General features: G+C 36.3%; 1 protein-coding gene across 9 annotated transcripts in view; it reads left to right on the forward strand.

The window, feature by feature from the left end:
• The window catches only part of OTOGL (otogelin like), a 95,913-nt gene that overhangs the window by 71,046 nt on the left and 3,176 nt on the right, over positions 1–21,691 (forward strand). For 7 of the 9 annotated variants that reach the window (XM_049791962.1, XM_049791967.1, XM_049791968.1 and 4 more), the window contains 20 exons: positions 565–742; positions 1,628–1,770; positions 2,586–2,609; positions 2,741–2,833; positions 3,494–3,683; positions 5,832–6,046; positions 7,906–8,047; positions 8,378–8,563; positions 9,013–9,225; positions 9,777–9,881; positions 10,188–10,295; positions 10,660–10,761; positions 12,003–12,107; positions 12,198–12,238; positions 13,224–13,284; positions 14,278–14,456; positions 14,771–14,875; positions 15,678–15,797; positions 17,781–17,826; positions 19,710–19,781. In XM_049791962.1, coding sequence (XP_049647919.1) covers positions 565–742; positions 1,628–1,770; positions 2,586–2,609; positions 2,741–2,833; positions 3,494–3,683; positions 5,832–6,046; positions 7,906–8,047; positions 8,378–8,563; positions 9,013–9,225; positions 9,777–9,881; positions 10,188–10,295; positions 10,660–10,761; positions 12,003–12,107; positions 12,198–12,238; positions 13,224–13,284; positions 14,278–14,456; positions 14,771–14,875; positions 15,678–15,797; positions 17,781–17,826; positions 19,710–19,781 — 2,428 coding nt within the window. The remainder of the gene's footprint in view (positions 1–564; positions 743–1,627; positions 1,771–2,585; positions 2,610–2,740; positions 2,834–3,493; positions 3,684–5,831; positions 6,047–7,905; positions 8,048–8,377; positions 8,564–9,012; positions 9,226–9,776; positions 9,882–10,187; positions 10,296–10,659; positions 10,762–12,002; positions 12,108–12,197; positions 12,239–13,223; positions 13,285–14,277; positions 14,457–14,770; positions 14,876–15,677; positions 15,798–17,780; positions 17,827–19,709; positions 19,782–21,691) is intronic. The other 2 variants (XM_049791966.1, XM_049791971.1) reach the window with 1 other exon arrangement.

The raw sequence follows: 21,691 nt of genomic DNA on the forward strand, positions 1-21,691 counted from the left end.
TGTATGTTTTAAAATACGCAATTATTCTTAGAGGATTGTTGTATTGCTGCTCTTACACTGCCCTGGTATGTTCTGAAACTTGGATGTATTGCTCTAGAAAAAAATGGCTTTTAAAACTATGTGCTGATTCTAGATAGCAAAATATATGTCTGATGTGCAGAAAAAGCCATAATCCATGGAATCCTGAGGTTTCCGCATAATCTCACTCTGTCTTTCTTTTTTTCCATTTGTTTCTTTGTTATAGAGTTTAAAATGATGGGAATGCATGATTCTGTATTTCTTAAAATGCTTCAGATTATTACTGAACATAACATGTAGCCTCAATGCATAATGCTTTAAACAGAGTATTCCACCAAAGCTAGATGGAACAAGAATGAATGGACATGCACCACTGTCACCTGTTACAACCACATAAAAGCAATTAATTCCAAAACAACTGATGAGCGGTCAGGTAGATAACACCGATTCTGTCTCAGAGCAGGGTGATGAATAAGGGATCACTTGGACTTCATAAGGGCAATGAATATAAAGTTGATTCTGGTTGTTTTTTTCCTTATATGACAGCCAAGATACCTTGAACCTGTTGACAAATGTAGCCAATATGTATGTCTTAATGCGGGCTGGATGTTATACAACCTTTCAAGGAACTGCCCTAAGGATGTGCAGAAGCCAGACTGTGGTTTTCGAGGAATGCCAGTTCAAGTTAACGCTGATAGTTGTTGCCCAGAATGGGAATGTCCCTGTAAGTCATTGTTTTATTTTTAAATACAACATAGAGCCTTGATCTGTAAATTTCAAGTAATAAATTAAGGGTTTATTACAGTAGGAATGTGAGGTTGAATATTGGAATGAATTTGAAAGAGCTGTTCATCAGCAAACCAGAATGAAATATACTGAATATTTTGGTATCTTTGAATTAACATTCAAGAGAGTAAAAATATTTTGTTTTCAATGAAAGCATTGAAATGAAATCTGCAACATGAACATCAATATTTTCCAGCTGGGACTTTTCAGAATTTCTATCAGTAGAAAAGTTGAGATTTCAACATTTTGTGAAGAAAACAAATTAAATACTGGCATTTTCTGAAAGACAGAACCCCCAAATTTCAGTTAGCTCTAACTGTAGTTTTTACTCGTACTTAGAAAGTGAAGACACTGGCAGATGACTGTCTGTCAAGGGAACAAAAAGGCCGAAGAGAAGTCATATCAAAAGCCTTGTAGCATTATGGAAAGCAATATCGCACTTTTAAATATTTGTCTCAAGATAGGACAGATCAGTCTCCTGTTATCAGTATCTCAAAAATATGTATTTTTTTAATGCATATATTTTATCTCACAACATACAGATTCATTTGCCTTGCCTGTAAAACATTGACTTAAGTGAAAATTTTCACCAATTTAAACTTTCTCCCCTTCCCTGTGCACATAGCAGTAGGGTAAAGTATTTCCATTGAGTAACGTAAGATAATTGCTTCTGCTTATGGCTCAGTATGCTGTCTGCAGAACAAGGTCATCAATATATACATGAATGTACATATGAAAGCAAATATTGCTAAAACTGACAGTTTTTAGAAATACCCTGTATTCAGTTTTGTGGTAACCTCATTAAATGACAGTTCTTTTTTAGGTCAATGTTCTGTACTGTCTGAACTGAGTGTTATTACGTTTGATGGAAACAACATAGCCCTCTGTAATATGGCTTCCTACATTTTAGTCAAGTTACCAGGAGAAACTATTGTTGCTCATATTGAAAAATGTCCTGCTAATCAGGTAAGATTCTTGCATTTCGGCAAAAATTGTAATAGTTTCTTGAATTTTTGTGTTATAGGTATGAAATTCTGCAAAAAAGTATCACCTAAAACTTTCAGATAAAAGCCATGCCCATTGAAAAATGGCAAGTTATTTAATTTTTGAGGAGCATGCTTAATCATGCTGTCTAGATAAAAGAAGAATGTTATCTCAGGTTAAATAGTAATTGTTGAATTATGTTATAAGGAAATTCAAATGTAGTTTCCTTTTAAATTATAAGGGTTGACATAACTTCTGAACCTGCATGTCTCCTTTCAGGCTCTCCACTCAAATCTTGAGGCCTTGAATTTATAATTTACAATATGGTCAAAACGCTAAAATATTTTGAATAGCCACAAAAATCTTTTGTAGTTATTTTGGGAAAGTATTTATGAGTTTGAGATTAGTGTCATGAGTTGTTCTTTGTAGTTGTCTAACTCTCTGCCTTGCCTACAGAGGGCATCCAGCCGCTATATTTTTAGACTGCCTTTAGGTCAGGTCAGTCTTATCCTTCCAGTCTGTACATACATTTCCTTTGCATTGTCCATAGTCCAAATTTATGCAGCCCTTGAACTACTGGCTTGTATTCCCGTCTTTGGTTTGTGGATAAACACGTTCCTGACGAGGGGAAATGCTGGGAAATGTATATTTTTCATATTTATAAGGAATATATTAGATTAGTTTAATTATGAAGCTGATTGATTGTAGAACTTCAAACACAAAGTCAACTTATTTTTGCCAAATAAGAATGCTGCTGATTATCATTGCACTTCTAATCTATTTTTAATGTTTTCCAGAGTGCAAATTCAATAAGAAAACTAGTGAGTACTTTTTGCTTTTACTAATTATAAAATACATTAATATTACACATATTGAAAAAATTCCCTATAGCACTGGTACAAAATTAGAAAAAAAATTAGTAACTAAACTTGTTTGTCCCTTTTCTTTCAAGGTTCCCCCTGCAAGCACTTCAGGGCTCTGTTTTAAGAAATTAAACGTAACAACACGCACATATAAATTACTTATCAATCGTTTAGCAAGAAAAGTAAGTATATATCACCAGTATATAGCATATGTACACTTAAAAGACAGCTGGAGAGCTATTCTATTATGGAATGCAATAGATCAGACTTACAATGAATATACTACAGGATTAGGATTACTTTTGCAGTTCAGGTAATTCATGATATGCTAGAAGCAAAAACTACACTTTTCTGATACTATGCTTCACTTGTATGTCATTTACCCAAAATGACACTTCAAAGTTCTTTTGAGATTTCAAAGTAGCTGCAAAAGCATTTATACTTCATATTTCCAGAAAACCTAGAACCGAATGGAAATGTTCCAAGACCTGATAAATACTTAAGCTGCCTTTCCTGCTAGTCAATAACAGGACAGAACAGAGAACTTTGAATAATTGGGATGAGGTTTGGTTTTGTTTTGTTTTATCATACGTTATGTGATAAATAAGATTTATTCCTTCCTTAATTAGAAAAGATTTCCGTATCATTATTTTTTCTCATGCCTACTTCATTTGCAGTTATAGGAAGTGGCACTGATGGGAAGCTCTGTGATTTAAGCACCGTGACTGTTATAGTATCTGGCAGAGGTTGTAAAAAATATCTTATGCTATAAAATGTAGAGACACATAAGATATATCTTCGCAATCTGTTTTGTTCCCTAAAATGTATTTGATTTATTTTAGGTAGTAGTGGATTCTGTAATCCAATCATTACCATTTTCAAAAGAAGGACTGAGTATTCAGGATACTGGTGCAATGTATGTCATTAATACCCCAGCTGGTATTAGCATCAAGTGGGCTCATGTTACAGGCATTATAGATATACAGTATGGATTACATTCTAACACATCGATGAAGACAGAAGGACTTTGTGGTGAGGCTACGGTGGCATTTTTTTTCTTATTTAATAATTTCCCATTTAAAATTTACACCTGCTTTTTGTGTTTGTGACCTGCTGCCCGGTAGCAGTACTTGTGACCCCCATTAAGTACACTGACAATCCTGTTTGAGGTGGGGTTGTGAAAGTCTATTAATTAACAATAAAAATTCAATAATTCTGTTTCAAAGCACTCCTTGCTAATAAAGTATTTTGCAGAGCAAGTAATGATCAGTACGTTGTATCTAATTAACTTTTAAAAAATGTACTTATCTCTGTGTTTAAGAATATTGTTGAAGTCAAGTAAAGAAAAGGGAAAAATTTTCAATAGAGAAGTGGCTGCTGAAGCAGTTCAGGTAGTGACAGTATATTTCAGTGATTATGAGAGAAAAGAATAACTGTCAGATATTACCAGTGGCAGCTTATCACTATGCAAATACTGATAAAAGTCATATCTTGGGCAGGGTCCAAGTCCCCTGAGGATACTGAATCCAAATTCAGACCTCTTCAGGTTGGATCTAGGGTCCGAAAGTGTGCTGAGGTGCCTCAGGCTTAAATTACAATGACAGTAAATTTAGTATGGTTCAGGCTTCCCTGATAGCCTTTTTATAACTCTGCCAGTATGAATTATATGGAAAAGCGTAAGCAGGTATTTTAGAGTTCCCTTAATTCTATCAGAAATGTTCATTTTCTGGTGCACTGTAATTTTACAGAATCTACCCCATATTGAACAGGAAAATGAACTTTTTATAAACTTTTAAACTGTTTTAGTTTTAAAAACAAACAAAACTATTCAGACACAGTTTAAATATACATGTAAAAAATAAAGTGTTTAAAATCAATTGCTATATTCTGCTTGAACAAAAGGAAATGTCTCCTAGATCTAGTCAGAGAAGGCAAATGCTGGCCCTGGCACGTACTGCATCTTTTCCCAGTATCCTGTCATCTTCTCTGTGCACGCTGAAAAAGATTGGGATGTAGGACGGATTATAGAATAGTTACTCTTTGCGCCATGAAAAGACAGAAAGAGGAAGACTATGTAGACAGATCCAATACCAACTGTAAAGTGTTGTTCCACCTGCTATTTTGCAGTTTTAAAGCTGTATTGATTCTGCAATTCTGTACCATGGCCCTCCAAATTCTAATGCCAGCACAGTTTGTGGGATGGCATTAGGACAGCAGCAAGAAGCAGAAGTGTTAAGAATACTGGAAAGCGGTGCTACTGTCAAATGCTTCTTATCATGCAAATACCATCTTCTGTGTTTCTCCATGCTGTCGGAGAGAATAACAGCCCATCCCACCAGGCTAGCCCAGTTCTAACAAGGGACCCTGGAGAGTATCGGGATGCAGGGCTGGAAGCATGAAGGCAAGGACGTCAGGTGTGGTTAGAAATGCAGAAGGAAAGTGGAAAAAGGATATAGGAACTTCGGTTGATCAGTCCCTGAGATGTAAAACACTATTAAGAAGATTACAGTTTTGGCATTAATGACTTGTTATATGCTTATAGGAAGTATATGTTTGCATTGATGAATTAACTGAATACATGCAATAATGAATTCAGGTAGCCAATGGATGTCAGGGTTTTGGGTAGAGTATCTTTTTCAGTGGTTTTGCATTAATAAATTGAGTAAGAAAAAGATTTTCTCTAGAGAAAGCAATTTGTTCCTCAAAAGATTCCTTTCGTAACTTCTTGCCTTTAGAATGTTCAATTAAGTTTCAGTGTCAAGTCATCAGTGACATGCAGTTAATTTGAAAGTCACCTACATTTACTCCCATGGAGCTGATTGTTATTCAGTAGAATGAGATTAGAATCTGGTGCCATGTCAGTAAATTTGCTACACTTTAACAGCGTATTTTGGTAGCAGTTTTTCTCAAAAGTTTTTTCGTTATTGGGAAAAGTATCATTACTTGTATTGTATGATCTGCTTCTTTTGCTAAGCCATTGAGCTGACAACTAAAACCACAAGTAGCATGTTGGAACTACAGTGGACATAGAGCTGCTTTCATTTATAAATTCACCTGACTAAGTCTCACAGGCGAGCCTGATGCAATGTTAATCTTACCTTATCAAGTACACTTCTTTTCCCCTAAGGAAGTAACTATCGCATGTTTGTTTATGCTTTGAATGTGATGCTCTGTCTCCAGGGGTGTGCAATGGAGACCCTGCTGACGACCTGAAAATGCAAAACAGGACCATAATTACAAATATGGAGGAAATTGAAGTGTTCATTAAGAGTTGGGAAATTGAGAAATCACTTGATGTAACAACCAGGAGGCCAGTACGAAACTGTACTGAAGATAACTGCACATACTGTATGGAACTGTTAAACAGAAGCATTTTCATCCCTTGTCACAAAAAAGTGAGTACAAAGATCAGATAAATTCCAGGTGAAATTAAATAAAAGATACGTAGGTAAGAAAAGAGACAGATATACACATTTTTTATGTTTTGCTTATTTTCATGAGTTGACAGCTGGATGGGTAGCTTTAATACCTCTGTCATGTTGGTTTTCATACTTTTGTCATGTTGTCAATTGTAAACATGCATCTATATGGATCCCTGTGCTATTATGCTGTTTCTTAAATCATTTAGTAGGCAAAGCTCAAAGGAGAAACACCAGATCATCATCTCAACACAAACGCATTCCAAATGAGTTATTTTTAATAAATGCTTGACAGGGGTTACTAGAACAGAAAGCCTCATGCTTCTGCTGCATACAACAGCAACTCATGCAGTCTGAGACTCATCGAAGTAAAGAAATTTCCAGTTCAACAAATTTTGATGTAGGCACTATTACATTGACCATTTGGTAGCATTTCTTACAGAAATCAATATCATTTGTTTCTGGACACTGTACTTTCCAATGGGGATATAGCTGTGGCATTCAGACTACCACTGGAGCTGGGCAGTGCAGCACAGCTGCTTCCCGGAACGGGAAATCAAGAAGCCCCAAATCTCTGAGGTCTTACTTACCTTTCCCACTTAGTTCAAAGTAAAAAGGATTAATTACTCAAGTGGCCCTTTCTTTCTCAGGGATAGTTATGTCCAGATTCCTGATTCACTTCTTGCTGTTCTGCGTTTCCACCCTTTGTTTGTGTTGTGTTACTCTTCAGTTTTCATCACAGACAAATGCTGTTAAAGATATTGCAGGCAGCTGAGCCCCTTCCTTCAAACTCCCAAGACCTCTCCTCACTTTCCCCAGGTAGAAAAAAATGGAGGGAGTTCTGAAAGAAAGGGTTTAAAGAGTTGTTTTTTTGTTTTTTTTGTTAAAGATTAATAGATTTTTTCCCACAGCAGCTTAATGGGAGGGAACACTGGTTATCAGTTTGGAATCAAGAATGGAGAGTAGCACCAGTGGGTAGCAGGATGCTTTTCATAATTGTTTTAGCATATCTCATTTAAAAATAATTAAAGGGAATCTGACTAGTCAGAAATCCTACTTCATGTGTTTCCAGGAGAACTCTCATAGCCTCAGATACAATGCAATTGCATCTTTTCCTGGTTTATAACAAAACCTGACATAGCATCAAAATTGCCAAGCCTTTGGTTCATCCATTACGAAATTTGTTTTCTTTCATATACATGATGGTGGCAGAGCTAGAGTGGATGGAGTGTATTGTGCGCTTCACAGGCATGAAGGAACTGGACAAGGATAGGTAAGAGAGTAATTAGCGTAATGAACTTTATGGCAGACGTGAGAAACTGAAGATTTGCTAAAACCACAGGGAGAGCTGGGCTGCAGCATAGCAGTAAATAGCCAGAATGAAACAAAATCTGACTTTTTCCACCTTGTTATAAGCTTATGCAAATAAAACCAACAGAAATAAGACAGGTTGCACCACCTGCATTTAGACCCAGTAACATAGGTCATCAGGTCCTATAGAGACAGAAGCAGAGCACTCAGTAATAATTCATTCACAGCAGGAATTTATGGAAGGTATAGGAGCAACATTTAGCTGAGATTTTTGACTTTGAGCTGACAGGGCTATACTTCAAAAGTTGTTGTAAGTAGTGTGACAATCTCATTAGGACTGTGTTCTGTGCCTACTAATGAGCATAAAAAATTCTGGAAGTTTAAGTTTTGCAGAATCAGTATTTTTTACTGTAGACACTGCTTGTGATTTTTTCTCTTGAAGCTGTTTTATTTCTTGTAATTAATGATTTATTTTAGTTACAGAAAGCTCTTCTTGTTAATTCTTAATTACAATATGTTCCTAGGTGTCACCACAGGAGTTTTGTGAGAAGATGTGGCTCAACAGTACTTATTTTTGGAATTATGAGTGTGATGCACTTTCTGCATATGTGGCTTTATGTAACAAGCACAACATCTGCATTAAATGGAGGACACCTGATTACTGTTGTAAGCAGATAATCATGTTCTACACCCCAATGTGGCTTCATACTGCTGCAGTGTTTAGTGATGAGTTAAAAATATATTTCTTTCTATTGTTATTGTAAGTGCCACCTCATTCTACCACAGCATTAGTAAATCAGGGTGCAAGTTCTTAACATGTATTGTTTTAGTCAAGGTGTCATGAATCAGTTTTAATCTTGATTGAATGAGTTGCTTACCTGAAGTACCGATAAAAATATAAATGCATACTTTCTACAATACATTTGTTCTTACTGTTTATCCATTTAAATGCTGGAAGAATAATAGCACTCAACATCCTATTTTTCTGACTTGCAGCATTGAGTTGTCCTGAGGGCAAGGAATACCAGCCTTGTGTGCAACCCTGTGAAGCCAAGACCTGCTTGAATAAATGGTTCTATGAAGATTCTCCCTGTTCCTATTTAAGGGAAGACTGTGTGTGTAAAAACGGCACTATTCTGCATAGAACGGACTCTGACCTCTGTATACCAGAAGAAAAATGTAGTAAGTGCAGCAGGACAGAGCGATTTTGCAGATATGCTAATATTAACTGCAGCTCAGTGTAAGTGATGTTTAAGTTCTGCGTCAGTCCTCAGTAAGTGTGAATCTGGTACAGCTCCCTTCAGCAGAGCCTCGCTGTATCTCAAGCTACAGCGGTCTGTGCTTTCAGCTCACTTGGATTCAAGACCCAGTGCTGATGTACTTCTGCTGGGGAAAAATTATGCTCCTGGAGTAGCATGTGCAGGTTCTCTCCCTTGCACTCAGTATTTATTTTCAACCATAGCGAAGCTTTTGTTCATTTGGGGTTTTAAGGTCATCATCTTTTCTTGGATTCCTTGATCACAATGCTCCACAGCACTCTTATTTTATGCAATATTTTATGCAATTCATAGTTGCTTGCAGGAAATCTGCACTCTCCACTTGTTGAAGGGATATAATGTTTTTTGTCTCAGCATGTACAGATAACAAAGGACAACCCCGCTCTGCTGGGGAGATTTGGAATGGGTCCATGAGAGGCTGTTGCATGTACAACTGTTTAGAAAATGGAAGCATTGTTGCTGTAGAACCTGAATGCAACGAGGATCCTCCACCAGTCTGTGAAAGGGAAGGGGAAGTTATCATACATGTCATCGAAGAGAGAGCTTGCTGTCCAAAGAAAGTTTGTGGTACGTACCACACCTGTTTTCAGTAAGAGAAGTATAAGGTACGTGCTTGACACTCACTGGCAGATGACAATCTTTAGACAGGGTTCAAGGTAACATTTTTCAGAAGTGATTTTCAGGTACTTGTGGCTGGTTGGGCCAGCAAAGCAGGCTGCTTTTCTTTGTAAGAACTGACTCACTGGATTTTTTTTTTTTTTCTTAGAAGTCCACTAGTGAAACAAAACTTCTGTTAAAAATGAATTTTTAAGCTCTTGGGTGGAATGTCAAAAGAAATTGATAAATACTCGATGATAAAAATACCTTGGTAATGGGGGCTGTCATCAGAGCCTGCTTGCTATTCTTATTAGTGCTTTTGTGTCAAGAGCAGTATCCTCTGACCTACTGCTTTTTCCCAGAAGCAGTATTCTGTGAGCTGATCACTGAATACTAATATTCTGTCCAGCCATGGTTGTTAAAAAAAAAAGAATAAATGTATTGTTTCTCTATCTTGAGCTATAGGACTTGCACTTTTATCTGTTCAAATATGTCAAAATTGATTGTTTTTTATTCCACAGAATGTAACATGTCATTGTGCGATGCCATTATTCCAACATGCAAACCCAATGAAAAATTAGTGGTAGGCTACCACCCCCTGTCCTGCTGTCCACAGTACCGATGTGGTAAGGGAAATACAGAAACACAGCTACTGGGCCATTTTCCACACTTATATTATGTGTTGTAAGAAAATTTGCCTTACAAGTTGGTTTGATTGTTAGCAGAATGGGACATTGTAAATAGCACCAGGCAATGATGTATTTTTTCCCACACCCTCCAATATTTTTTTGTTTGCGTTTTGTGTCACTTTTGATTTACAGTCAATTTGGGGTATTTTGTTTTACTTAGTAGATGAAGAATATCTTTTCTTTATCTTTTCAGTATTGTTTCTGTGACTCTTTTAAAAATGCTGTTTATTTCACATCCTACAGAATGTGATCCTTCAGTTTGTTTCAATGCTTCCCAGCTGGACTGCAGAGAAGATCAATTTATTGTTGAAGCAAAACAGGAAGATCCTTGTTGTTTCTCTTATCTCTGCGGTAAGAAGCCTCTAAAATTTTTATGGGTAACTAAGGAATAGTTAAGTATTTACAAAAGCAGTCCATAGTTCTAAACCTAATAACTTAAGCCAGGAATTCTTGGAGAGGTCAGTGAGACTTCACACAGGTCAGGCTGACTGGAGCATGAATTAGTCTTGGGGTTTGGGATCTTTTACTTCCAACATCATTTTGAACATCATACTTGAACTTTGTTACGTTTTTATATTTCAGTGTCAATCCATAAAAGCTGTTACCCAAGTAACAAACATTAGATGACTTGTTATATAGTCTATTAAATAGAATTCACATGTGCTAACTATTGAGTATTTAAAACTTTATAAATGTCTAATTCTTTTTAATTTAGTTTGTGAATCCTGCATTGAGCCTGTTCCCTTGTGTAATGAAGGGGAAATTCTCACTGTAGACCTTAATACCATACATTACTGTTGTCCTCATTACTACTGCGGTGAGTATGCTGGCAGTTCAATATGTTACCAAATTTAGTAAAAATGACAGTGTGTGTGTGTGAAGATTTTTTTGATTCAGCACTTAGGGTGGGCTTCAGATAGAGATTAAGAGATCTAAATGAGGGTGTCTGCACTTGAGATGGGTTCAAAGTTCTTGGTATATTCAGTGGTGGTCTAACTCAATGGAGTCTGGAGAGGTTATTTAGTTCACCAGACAGCATATAGCTACTTTCAGGGTGATCTAAACACCGATACCTTAATGTGGAACTGAATCCCATCCTTGGAATATAAATAGACAATTGTTTACATTTTAAAATACCTGAAATAAAACAGCTTCCATCTTGTTCCCCTGTTGTACCATTCATTAGTGTTTAGGCAGCTTCTTTGCACTTTTGGCTTTTAGGGAAAGGATTAGGCCAAGGGTTTCAAGTACTGCTGGGCTGACTACTGTGCAAAAAATGAGGAGCTGTAAGAAAAATATTTGCAGTGTGATGTCTCTTTGGTAGCCTCATAAAACACAGAAGCTGTGCTATATGTTCTTAAGTAACGTCTACAAGTGTAACTGCTTAATTTAGATGTCCTGTTGCGGTCTTTGGGTAATTTCAATTAATTAAATTGTCTTCCAGTAAGTTTGGAGCTTAGTCATTTTTACTTCAGGTGGTTCCATGTTTCGGTCCTTTCCTTTTCCTAACACTTGCGCCCAGGTGAAAGTTTCCACAAAGGCATTTGGCACTGTTTTTGCCAAATTCTGGCAGGTAGATGTTAGATCTTAGTATGTGGTCTTCTTTCAGAGTCCCAGTAAGACACCTCCGATAAGACAGGCAGGTATTTTCTTATTGGATTCATCCCAGGAGGGCACTTGCTCCCTGTTGTCTCACAGAAATGCGCTTTACAGCACATTTGTAGCCGAGAGAAAAAACAACATGTTTTCCAAAAGCTGTGATTTTAGCTGTCTTTGGTACTAGTTATCAGCTTGAGTGACTCTGAAGTAGCAAGAATATTAAATGATTCCTGTGTGATGTTTTCTGAGAATTTAAACATGTTCTAAGGCAACTAAAACCACTTTTGAAAATCTTTGTTTATTTTTCAGTTCCAAATATAATTCAGATGCTTAAGAAACACAATAAAAATGCATTAAAAATGTCATTATTTTAATAATAGTTTATCAAGAGAAATATAAGCTGGAAAATTCAAACAAAATTTGAGTAAATTCTCATACATGTCTTTTCCCCCCATTTAGTTTGCGATGAAAATCTTTGTCCTGAGCCTCCTATGAATTGCCCAAATGACATGACACTTGTGAAGGAAAAAACACCTGGGCAGTGTTGTCCAGAATGGCATTGTGGTAATTATTGCTTTATTCCTTCGTCACTGCTGTTAACAAAAGCTAACGGTTAGCTAACTGACTAATACTGTTTTCTTGTTCTCTTCTCAGAATGTAGCTGTGAAAACGCCACTATGCTGACCTGTAAATTGGTGAGCACTGTCCTTTAGATATTTTTATTAATGGTGTTCAGCCCTCTTACTCCTCCCTTTCCATTCCTGGTTTCAATTAGTTGTAAAGGGTGATGAGGCTGAACAGGGACAGGCTGGGACTGCCTCCCAGTCTCCAGCCCAAGCATGTAACTCCATCAAGCATCTGCACAGTGTTGTCAACTATTCCTTGGGGAAATTTCACTTTGTGTGTTTTAAGATGTCAAAGAAGAAAAACAACTGTAACATTACTATGTTCAATGTTGACTCGAAACAATATGCTGGGAAGGTTTCCATGTAAATAATTCCCAGCCATTTTTTATAATTAATGAGGAATGAGCTTCATGATCATATGTATCATCTGGAGAAATGTGTTATTTTGTTAATCATTTATGCTTTTGATTAAAATAATTTAACATTATTGAATTTAGCTGATAGGAGAAGTCATAAATATTTTGCTCCTCACATACTTTCTTGTAATAGGATCTGGATCTGGAAAATCATTATGAGTGAATGTTCAAACTCCCATTATTACCATAGTGACAGGATATTTTCCCTATCAAATGTCTGTAGCTTATCCTTGTCTTCCCCTTATGTGAAGACTGCATGATGTAAAGTCTAAACAGGAGTTGCAAATTTGAATAGCTTTCACCTGTCTTTTGGAAGAAAATTCATAGAAGGCAGTCTTTTGCTAATATTTTTATCACTGAAATAACTTTGTATCTCAGAAAAAATTGCTGTTTAGCGACTCTGCTATTCATACACATTCCTAGAGAAAATGAAGTGCTTTGCTCCCGTTTAAAGAGATAAACACATTGAATAACTGAATGTGCTACTGTTTCTTGAGTACATTGCAATTTTTCTCTTTTATGAAAGCAGGGGTGGAAGTGATGAAAGTAATATTTTACATTTTTAGAGAAAAATTGTCTGCTAGCACTATATGTAATTGTGTATGACTTTGTAAACTTTTTTATCTTTTTATACTCAGGGAGAAGTTAAAAAAATAGTTAGTGTTTCCAGCGCTTGTGGATGCACTCACTACATTTGTGGTAACTTTTTCATATTCCTAGCTGGTTTGTTTTAGTTTTTAGTAAAAAGGGCATGCAGAGGAAGCAGAAGTAGGACCATAATAACCTTCTCAAATGTAAACGCTCTTTTATTTTGATTTTATGGGTGTCCACCTAGTTATGCAGTTATGCTCTCTTTTCTGAATATGACGCTTTGTCTGCTAACCCATCCATTTTGTGTCTGTTCTGGTGGGCTGTAGGAGTGTCGTAAAACTGTTCATGCTTTCAGAGTGAGGGACAGTCTCTCTGGCGAGAGGCAGATAGGAAGCAGGTTGTGAACTGTGTGTGTGTGAGCGTGAGCGGTGCGACTACTCCTAGTCCACTGTCGAGCACAAATGAGACAACATCTCACACCAGAGCAACAGACCTGTCCAGCCAGCATGAGGGTAGGTACCCAGTCTTAAGATCACACCTCTGCTTCCTTCTCGCACGCAGCTACACCATGTAGACTAGATTTCAGCTGTACTGTGCATGCGTGTGCTTGAGGTACGCTGCAATCCTGCCTGCAGCCCAGGCTAGACTGCCTCTGGGAGCAAAGCACACATTTACAGCACGGCTTGAGCATATTACTGTTCCACAGGTAATTGTAGACATATTAGTTTAATTGACAGAAACGCTACATTTTGTGGCGTGCAGAATAATTCATATAGTGTACTTAGCCCAATATTAAATATTAGAATGCTTTAAAAATAAGAACAACAGATTTTATTTTTTTTTTTACTTTTATGGTAGGAACACTATCAATTTTAGGCAGTTTCGCATTTTGTAGCGTTTTCTTAAGCTGAATTATACCTCCTCCTCCCCCCCCCCCCCCCTTGTTTGGTAATTAAAACCACAAACCAATCAAGTCTAAAAATTAGAATACTTTTGCAGAGCGTAGGACTTTGCCCTACTTTTGTCTTTACAGTGATTTCATTAATTTGCCTGATGATTTCCGCCCCCCCCCCCGGTAACATTTATTTCTTTTGGTGTTAGAGAAGGATGATGTGTGCATCTTCCAAGAGGTCACAGTACTGAATCCTGGACAGTCAGTGATTCAGTACTTGGATGGAGACCTTTGTTACACTGTACAGTGTTTACAAGAAAAAGATCAGAACACGGGATACAACGCCATGCATTTTACAATGGTGAACTGTTCCCAGCAATGTGAAGCTGTGAGTATTCTTAAAATACAGGAATGATGCAATTTGTGAGCACAGTGACACAATTAGGATAAAAGTCAAAGTGAAGACTTGCTAGTTCTGTTTGCTCAGCAAGAACTTGAGAACTTAACAGCGATGATGTGTATCGTGTGTCCCCAGGATTATTTTGAGAGGCAATTTCTAGCAGCATACGTAAACATATCCATCCATCCATCTGTATATTGTTTCTCTTGGTATTTTTAGTTTCAGAAATCAATGAATTTTCATATACTGTATGTTTAAAAAAATACTTGTTTTTTTCTCTTTTTGCTTTCCTTTCTTTCCAGCATCAAATATATATTCCTTCCTCCAGTCACCATACTTGTTGTGGTACCTGTCAAAACGTGTCCTGCTCTTTTCATACCGAGAATGGAACACTAATTGTGTATGAGGTAAGTGCCTCTAGACAGAGATAGAAAATAACTATAATAATATGATAAACAGGTGTCTGACAGTCACTTCTTAGTTAACTCATGCTGTGAGTCTTGTTTCATACCTCCTTACTGCTGGTTACATACTTATGGACTATTTATGGTATATAATAGGAAAAAAAGTGTGTTGATTTAAAGACCTGCCATTTCACACTAGGTGAATACCTTATTTCATTTTATCGGTTGTAATATTTTCAACAGACATGCGAATGTCATCATTTACTTAAGGCTGTGTACTCTCTAAGTGCAGGGTAGGGTGCAAATTGTAACTCTAAGTCATATACTGTGATTTGGATGTGTTGGGAGCTTCCAAGTCCACATGAGGACTCCTATGTCCCCCTCTTCCCAGGGCCACTCTTCTCCTCATTCTGGTTTCTACAGAAAGAAAGTGTGCAAACTGGTGCGTTCCAGCATCCACGTGCAAGGAAATTTAGATGTGGCCATGACTTGGTTCATGCTTCCCATTGCTTTTGGAGAAAAAAGAAACTATTGGACTTTTTTTCTGGCACTGAGCCCTTTCGTTCTGCACTAGGACACCCATGCTGAGCAGCATGCTGGGGAGTAGAGCCATGGCTCCAGGCAGGAGTAGCCACTGGCAGTTGGAGGATGGTTTTCCCTTTGCTGCTTGTGGGTGGTCTGCAATAAACTTTCCACTCCTGCAGGTACTACAGTGTGAGGGCACCACTTCTACAGACATTTGGGGTTGGAGATAAAGCTGAAATGTTTTGTCTGTCCTGACAATGGTTTCATTCTATGTATTCAGGAAGGAAGCGCTTGGAGCTCCAACTGCACCAACTACAAGTGTGCAAAGACTGCTGCGGGGGCTATGATACTGGGATCAAGTGTTGTCTGCCCCCCTTTTAATGACACTGAGTGTACAAAGGTTTGTACTTGGGGTGAGGTAAGTGACAATAACTGATCTGGAGTTTGGCTTACAGCTGACAGTGCATGCATACCTCATGCACTTTCTTTAAATTAAAAAAGTGGTAAGTAAAAACATGAAAGCAAGCAGTTTACTCGCTACCTTTACATTGTTTTCTATGTTCCTTCTTGCTTTTTGACTAACAAAATATCTGTGAGGAGTATGAAAGTTTGTTTGGGTCTTAATGATGACTGCTTTTAAACTATTGTGGAATTGGAATCATGCTTGACGTACCACTACATAAAGTTCTAATCACTATGTCTTACTTTGGTTTGGAATAACACTTTGCCAAGTTCGTAGTACACATACACTAAATAAATTGGACCACGCAATTCAGAAATGCTACATATAAAAGTGGGCTATATTAAAAATTCCTTAAGTTGTGCAAAGCTTAGAAAGATGACAGAGTAGATATAAACTTTATCTCTTAAACTAAACTTTGTATAACATAACAAAAAATATCTATCATACATGAAAGGGTATCTACCTACATCATATATCTAAAACTATAAATTTGGCTTACCCATATAAACTGGTTTGAAGAATGTGGATGCTTTACGTACATTACATATTTGTTTACAATTTCATTTCTAATTTAAGTCTTTATAATACTTGCCATAATTCTTGCACTTGCAGTACACCATATATTTAATATAAACTACAAATAATAATAAAATAAATATACATGTAGAGAGGGTAAGTACCATTGCTGCCTTGACTACAGATTATACATTTAGCACAAATTTAGCACGAGTCCTACTTATCCATTGCATTTGTTTAAAAAAGTCCTTATTTCTGCCAGTCCTGAAGAAGGCATTCAATCTAAATTTAACACCTGTTCTACTTTGACTTTATGGTCAAGTTTCTTTCTTGGAACCCTTCTGTCACCATATATTAGGATCTTTCCTTAGTAATAATGGCTAAGATTTTAAAGACTAGAGCCCTAAAATTAACTTCCTGAATCAGTCTGACCTGTTTTTTCAGAGATGCTGAGCATAGACTTGAACCACTAGCTGAGGAGAAAGCTCTTCTGACAGGCAGCTCAGGATAATTTATGAATATGGATTTAAGAGGCTGAGTTTAAGTGCTCATTTGAGAAGTTCTTGAACAACTTAGTAATTTTTCTGTAATGAGATAAAAAATGCATGCTAGCATGAAAAGATGGAAGCTTAAAGATATCTTTTGTCTGTTGTTATCGTAAAAGCGCTCTTTATGGTCAGTTGTCCGCTTGATATGCAGTTCTGGGCTATGCACTAAAATTGTGGGAACGTGTTTCTCGCACTGATTGTGACAGATTCTGACAGCCTCTCTGTCTCTCTCTCCCTCTCATGCTGTCTTTTAATTTCAAAAGGACATTTTCTTCTGTTTCATACATTTATACTTTCTAGCTAACAAGCAACTTTAGCGGAAATCAATAACAAAGACTATAATTGAGAAAAGGAATTGAGCACACCAATGGTTCTGAAATTCTGCAGTTAATGTTCTCTTTCAAAAGCATGTGTGTGTATATATATATATATTTAATGTTGTAAAAAGCTACTTATTAGGTATTCATTTTCTCCTTGGCATATGATCAATGTAAATCCTTTTACATCATCAGCAAAGTTGCACACATTAATTTTTTAAACCATCCTAGTAAATCTCAGTGGTCAGGAAAGATGGTAGTGGATGATATAAAAAGATACTTATCGAAACTAAGTGGCTTATTCAAAGGAGACTAGGTCAGCTCAGACAAGCAGTGGTAAGTTCATTTTCAATATCAAAGGCTGTAAAGAATTTGTGAACCAAACCTTCAGCTGATGCATACCTGTGTAATTCTCTTGATTTCAGTGATACTATTTTGTATTAGTTGGACATTGCTAAAGCCTGGAATATCTTGAGATACAATTCACCTTTGCAATGAGCACAGTCTTTTTTGATATATTCTCCTTTTTACTTTCCTAGAATGGAGGAATTGTGCAGACGTATAATGATGGCTGCTGCAAGACCTGTAAGTGATGAAGGCTGCAATATGTGCTAGTTTGGCTTTGGTTTTGGAGGGCTTGGTTTTTAACCTCAGTTGCTGGGACATCAAGAAGAAAAAAGCATGCAGTCCTCCCCCAAATCACATAAAATTGTTATAGTTACCTAACTACTCCTATTAAAAAGTCTTGCTTCATTTGGCTGCTGACTTGGTGATTTTTAACGTTATTGTTCTGGAGTATAACCAAATCTCTCCAAATATAACCTGTGGAAGATGAAAGTTATTTTGATTAAAATAACGAAAACACTCTCTTTATTGCTAAGCTGATGCCAAAATATTGTCTATATAATTTTCACCATAAAAGATAAGGATTTTCCCCCTAAAATTGATTCCTAATTTGATGACGTTTTGAAATACGTCTCCAAATTTACCAATTTATTCTGTATCACTAGTATGTATTTTCTAGGGCCAAAATACTGGAATAATTTTATTTTTTTTTAAATCCCAAATGAGGAAAATTAGAGTAATACTGGCATTAGCAACCCTTATATAAAATTTACTTTTTAATATCTGGGAATACATTCACATTTTCTGAGTGTGTAACTTTAAAACATGATGAATTGTGATGCAAGCTTATAGAAAGGCTTCATAATTTATGCAATTTTAAAAGTCAGTTGAGAACAAACTGATTTTCTCTGCAGTTTTGACTAGGAAAGGCTTTATTACCAAGGTATATAATTATGTATACATAAAAACTAAAACACTGTTGTGTAAAACTAATTGTGTAGAGCAAGAACTTGTTGAATGCCACAGAAAATTCCCCCCCTCTTTTTTGACCTTTTTTGTTTTCAACATTAGAGCTAAAATATATAAGCAAATTAGTCTCTGGAATTTTTTTAGACAAACCTTTACTTAATAATGTTGAATAGGAAGTCACAGACTTATAGCCACATATTGCACAGTTATTAAATAAAATTCAGAAGTGCAATGTATTGTAAATAATTCAGCAATATAAGGAGAAGTATTGATATTTATCAAATACAGAACAATACTCAAGTTTCCAAGTTATGCAAAGCTTTGAAAGTGAACTGCAAGTATTGTTGTTCTATTGTATCCAAAACATAGAAAATAAAAGCTATTTTAATACAACCGAATACTTTTTTTTTAAATGAGAATCAGCATAGATAAGTAACACACCAGAATTGTGCTAAAATCTTACTAATCAATATTCTTTCTCTAATGAGATAAACTATGTTGAAAAATAATTAACACACCCACCCAATTAGGTTGGCTTTATTTAGAAAATTAGTCTAAAGAATTAATGGCTACTGGTTTTCTGTTGACCAGGAAGATTTATAATTTTGGCCATATTCTGTGGCCTCAGAAAATGCATTGTTATACTTCAGAAATACTTGCTGAGGTGGCTGCTAAAAAACCAGATGTAATTCATGTAATGATATGCTATTTTATTTTTATTTTGTTTTATTTTTAACTAAAAGCATGTGCCCTGGATGAAACAGTTAAAAAGAGTACTTACAAATAGAGCTTGCAACACCTTGGGGGTTTAATGGGAACAAATAATCTTTCTGAAAGAGCTTGATTCAATGCATGCAAAGTGAGTGCATATATTTAATTCTTACCTTGCCACAGAGAGACTCATTGCAAAAGTTTGGTTTACAAGGAAGCATCATTCCAGTTTTGTGTTAACCAGAGGAGTAATAAAGTTTAGGGCATCTTTAGCGGGACTTGAAGCAGCTGCAGAGTTTCAAAATTTGGAAGACTAACAGGAAAGCTCACCATCTTTTGCTAAAAGAAAAATTGCAGTTGGCAGTGTAAGAATTAATGAAATGTCATTTATATAAAAATGTTTTTATTTCATGAGAAACTTACATTCCTAATGATTCTGCCAGGTTCTGGATTGGGTCTATTACCCTTTGCCATTAGTCCAGTAGTGCCTACTGATAGTATTAATTGTGAACCAGGTATTATTTTTAATAATGTATTTTCTTTTTTTAATAATAGTGTAAGCACTGCTTGATATACACATATAGCTGTCACCACCATTAAATGTTACCATGCAGTTAATGGTACTGGGCCTGATACTGAGAGATGCTGATCCCCTGTTGCCCTCCCAGATCAGTGGTTTTGTAAAGCTTTATTAGGGTTCACTGCTCAGCACCTGTCAGAATTAGCTTCATCCACTTACGGTATATGCTGCTGATGGTTCTTCCTCCTGTTCATTTCTGAAATTGGTTTTAATATATGAACTTACTGTACAGGGGAGTTGTCATAAGAAATGTTACTTTAAAAAATATCTTCATGCTGAATACTGTTACTAAGAGATTCTAAATCTGATCCCAGGGCTCTGAATTTAATGACTGAATTGTTTTTGCCTTAAAATAGAGCAAGAGTGTGCATTACTGTCTGGTCTCACCTTTGCAGATATGGATGTATGCTGTATTTCTTCTTTGTCACAAATAACATGTTTTACAAAGTCATGAAAATGTTGGGGAGGGGAGGGGGGAACGTACAATTACAATCACACGTTAATAAATACTCTTTACACCAGAAATAACAGAATGTTACAGAGCTGTTGCATTATGATCATAATTCTTTGCCTTTAAGGATAGGTAAGTCACAGAAACTCCTGCCTCAAATAAGGAGTGAATAAAAAAAAAGCACACCTGATACTGAATGCAGATCTTCTTGACAGCTGTAGGTGGGAGAGAGAAAAGTATACGAGCAGAGTTTTCATTGGACATCAGCACCTTATATGCTGAAATGTCATTTATTTCTCTCTAGGACTTATAGAAGTACAAAGATTGCATAGTCTACACGTATTCATGCTGGCAAGTGCTTTCTGATGGAAATATCAGAGGACTTCTTTTTCTTAAGTGTTGCTGAGGAAGGAAAACCAAGATGCTGTAGGCTAACAGCTTCCATCATTCAGCAATCGGCTAGTTCACTAACAGAACCTTGTTTGATCCTGCAATGTGCAGATTAAAATCTAGCTGTACTCTGCAGCCAGCCTAATTTTTAAATACCCACTGGAGCTGTGGCTGCCAAATATCTTGGTTGGTTAGAGCTCATTTATCTTATGAAAGCCCTCACAAGCTTCTGGGGAACAGAAAAGTTGTTCTTTTTCTGTACACACAATCATGAAGGCATGTGCTGAAGGTGGAGAAACTCTGCTGAGTATTGCCTATTATTTGATATGCTGGATGTACAGCATGGTTGCATAGCAAAACTAATAGGTGATTTTGATGGGTAGTGAAATAGGAGATCTAAATAACTGCCGTTACACAGATAGTAATAACAGTCTGATATGGAGTACAGCATGAAAGATTGTACGTTTAATTGTTTCACTATTATATTATGATTTGTATTATGTTAAAAATGATTTTGCACTTTACAGCTTTATTTTCCAAATGAAAGAAAAAAACTCCTATCAATATCTCCTAGAATGTACTTAAAAATGCAGTATTTCCCTAATCCTAGATCCGTATGCTGACTCAGTGCTACATGCTTCAGTTCTGGTGGTAAAAACTGCACCATATTTAGCAAATATATGCATCTCTCTCTTTCAAAGCTTCCTTGAAGGACATCTTTCTCAAAAATATATTAAATTCCAAATATTCACAATAGCATCAAGGTTGTACTCACAGCTTTACCTTCTCAAATGTTAAGTTCTGAAAAATTTCTAAAATGCAGAATCAAAATCTTATTTACATTCAATATTCTGATTAAAATAGAATTAATTCTAACACTATTCAAAATTACTTGAGACATCTTTTTTCTAATTGTTTATATTTATCTTGCCATATGTACAATTTAAAATCATATTAATATTTTAATATCTATAAAATCCGTATAGCTTAATGGGCCACTTGAT

This window comes from Accipiter gentilis, chromosome 34, assembly GCF_929443795.1.
Source record: "Accipiter gentilis chromosome 34, bAccGen1.1, whole genome shotgun sequence".
In the NCBI taxonomy this organism is placed as follows: domain Eukaryota; kingdom Metazoa; phylum Chordata; class Aves; order Accipitriformes; family Accipitridae; genus Astur; species Astur gentilis.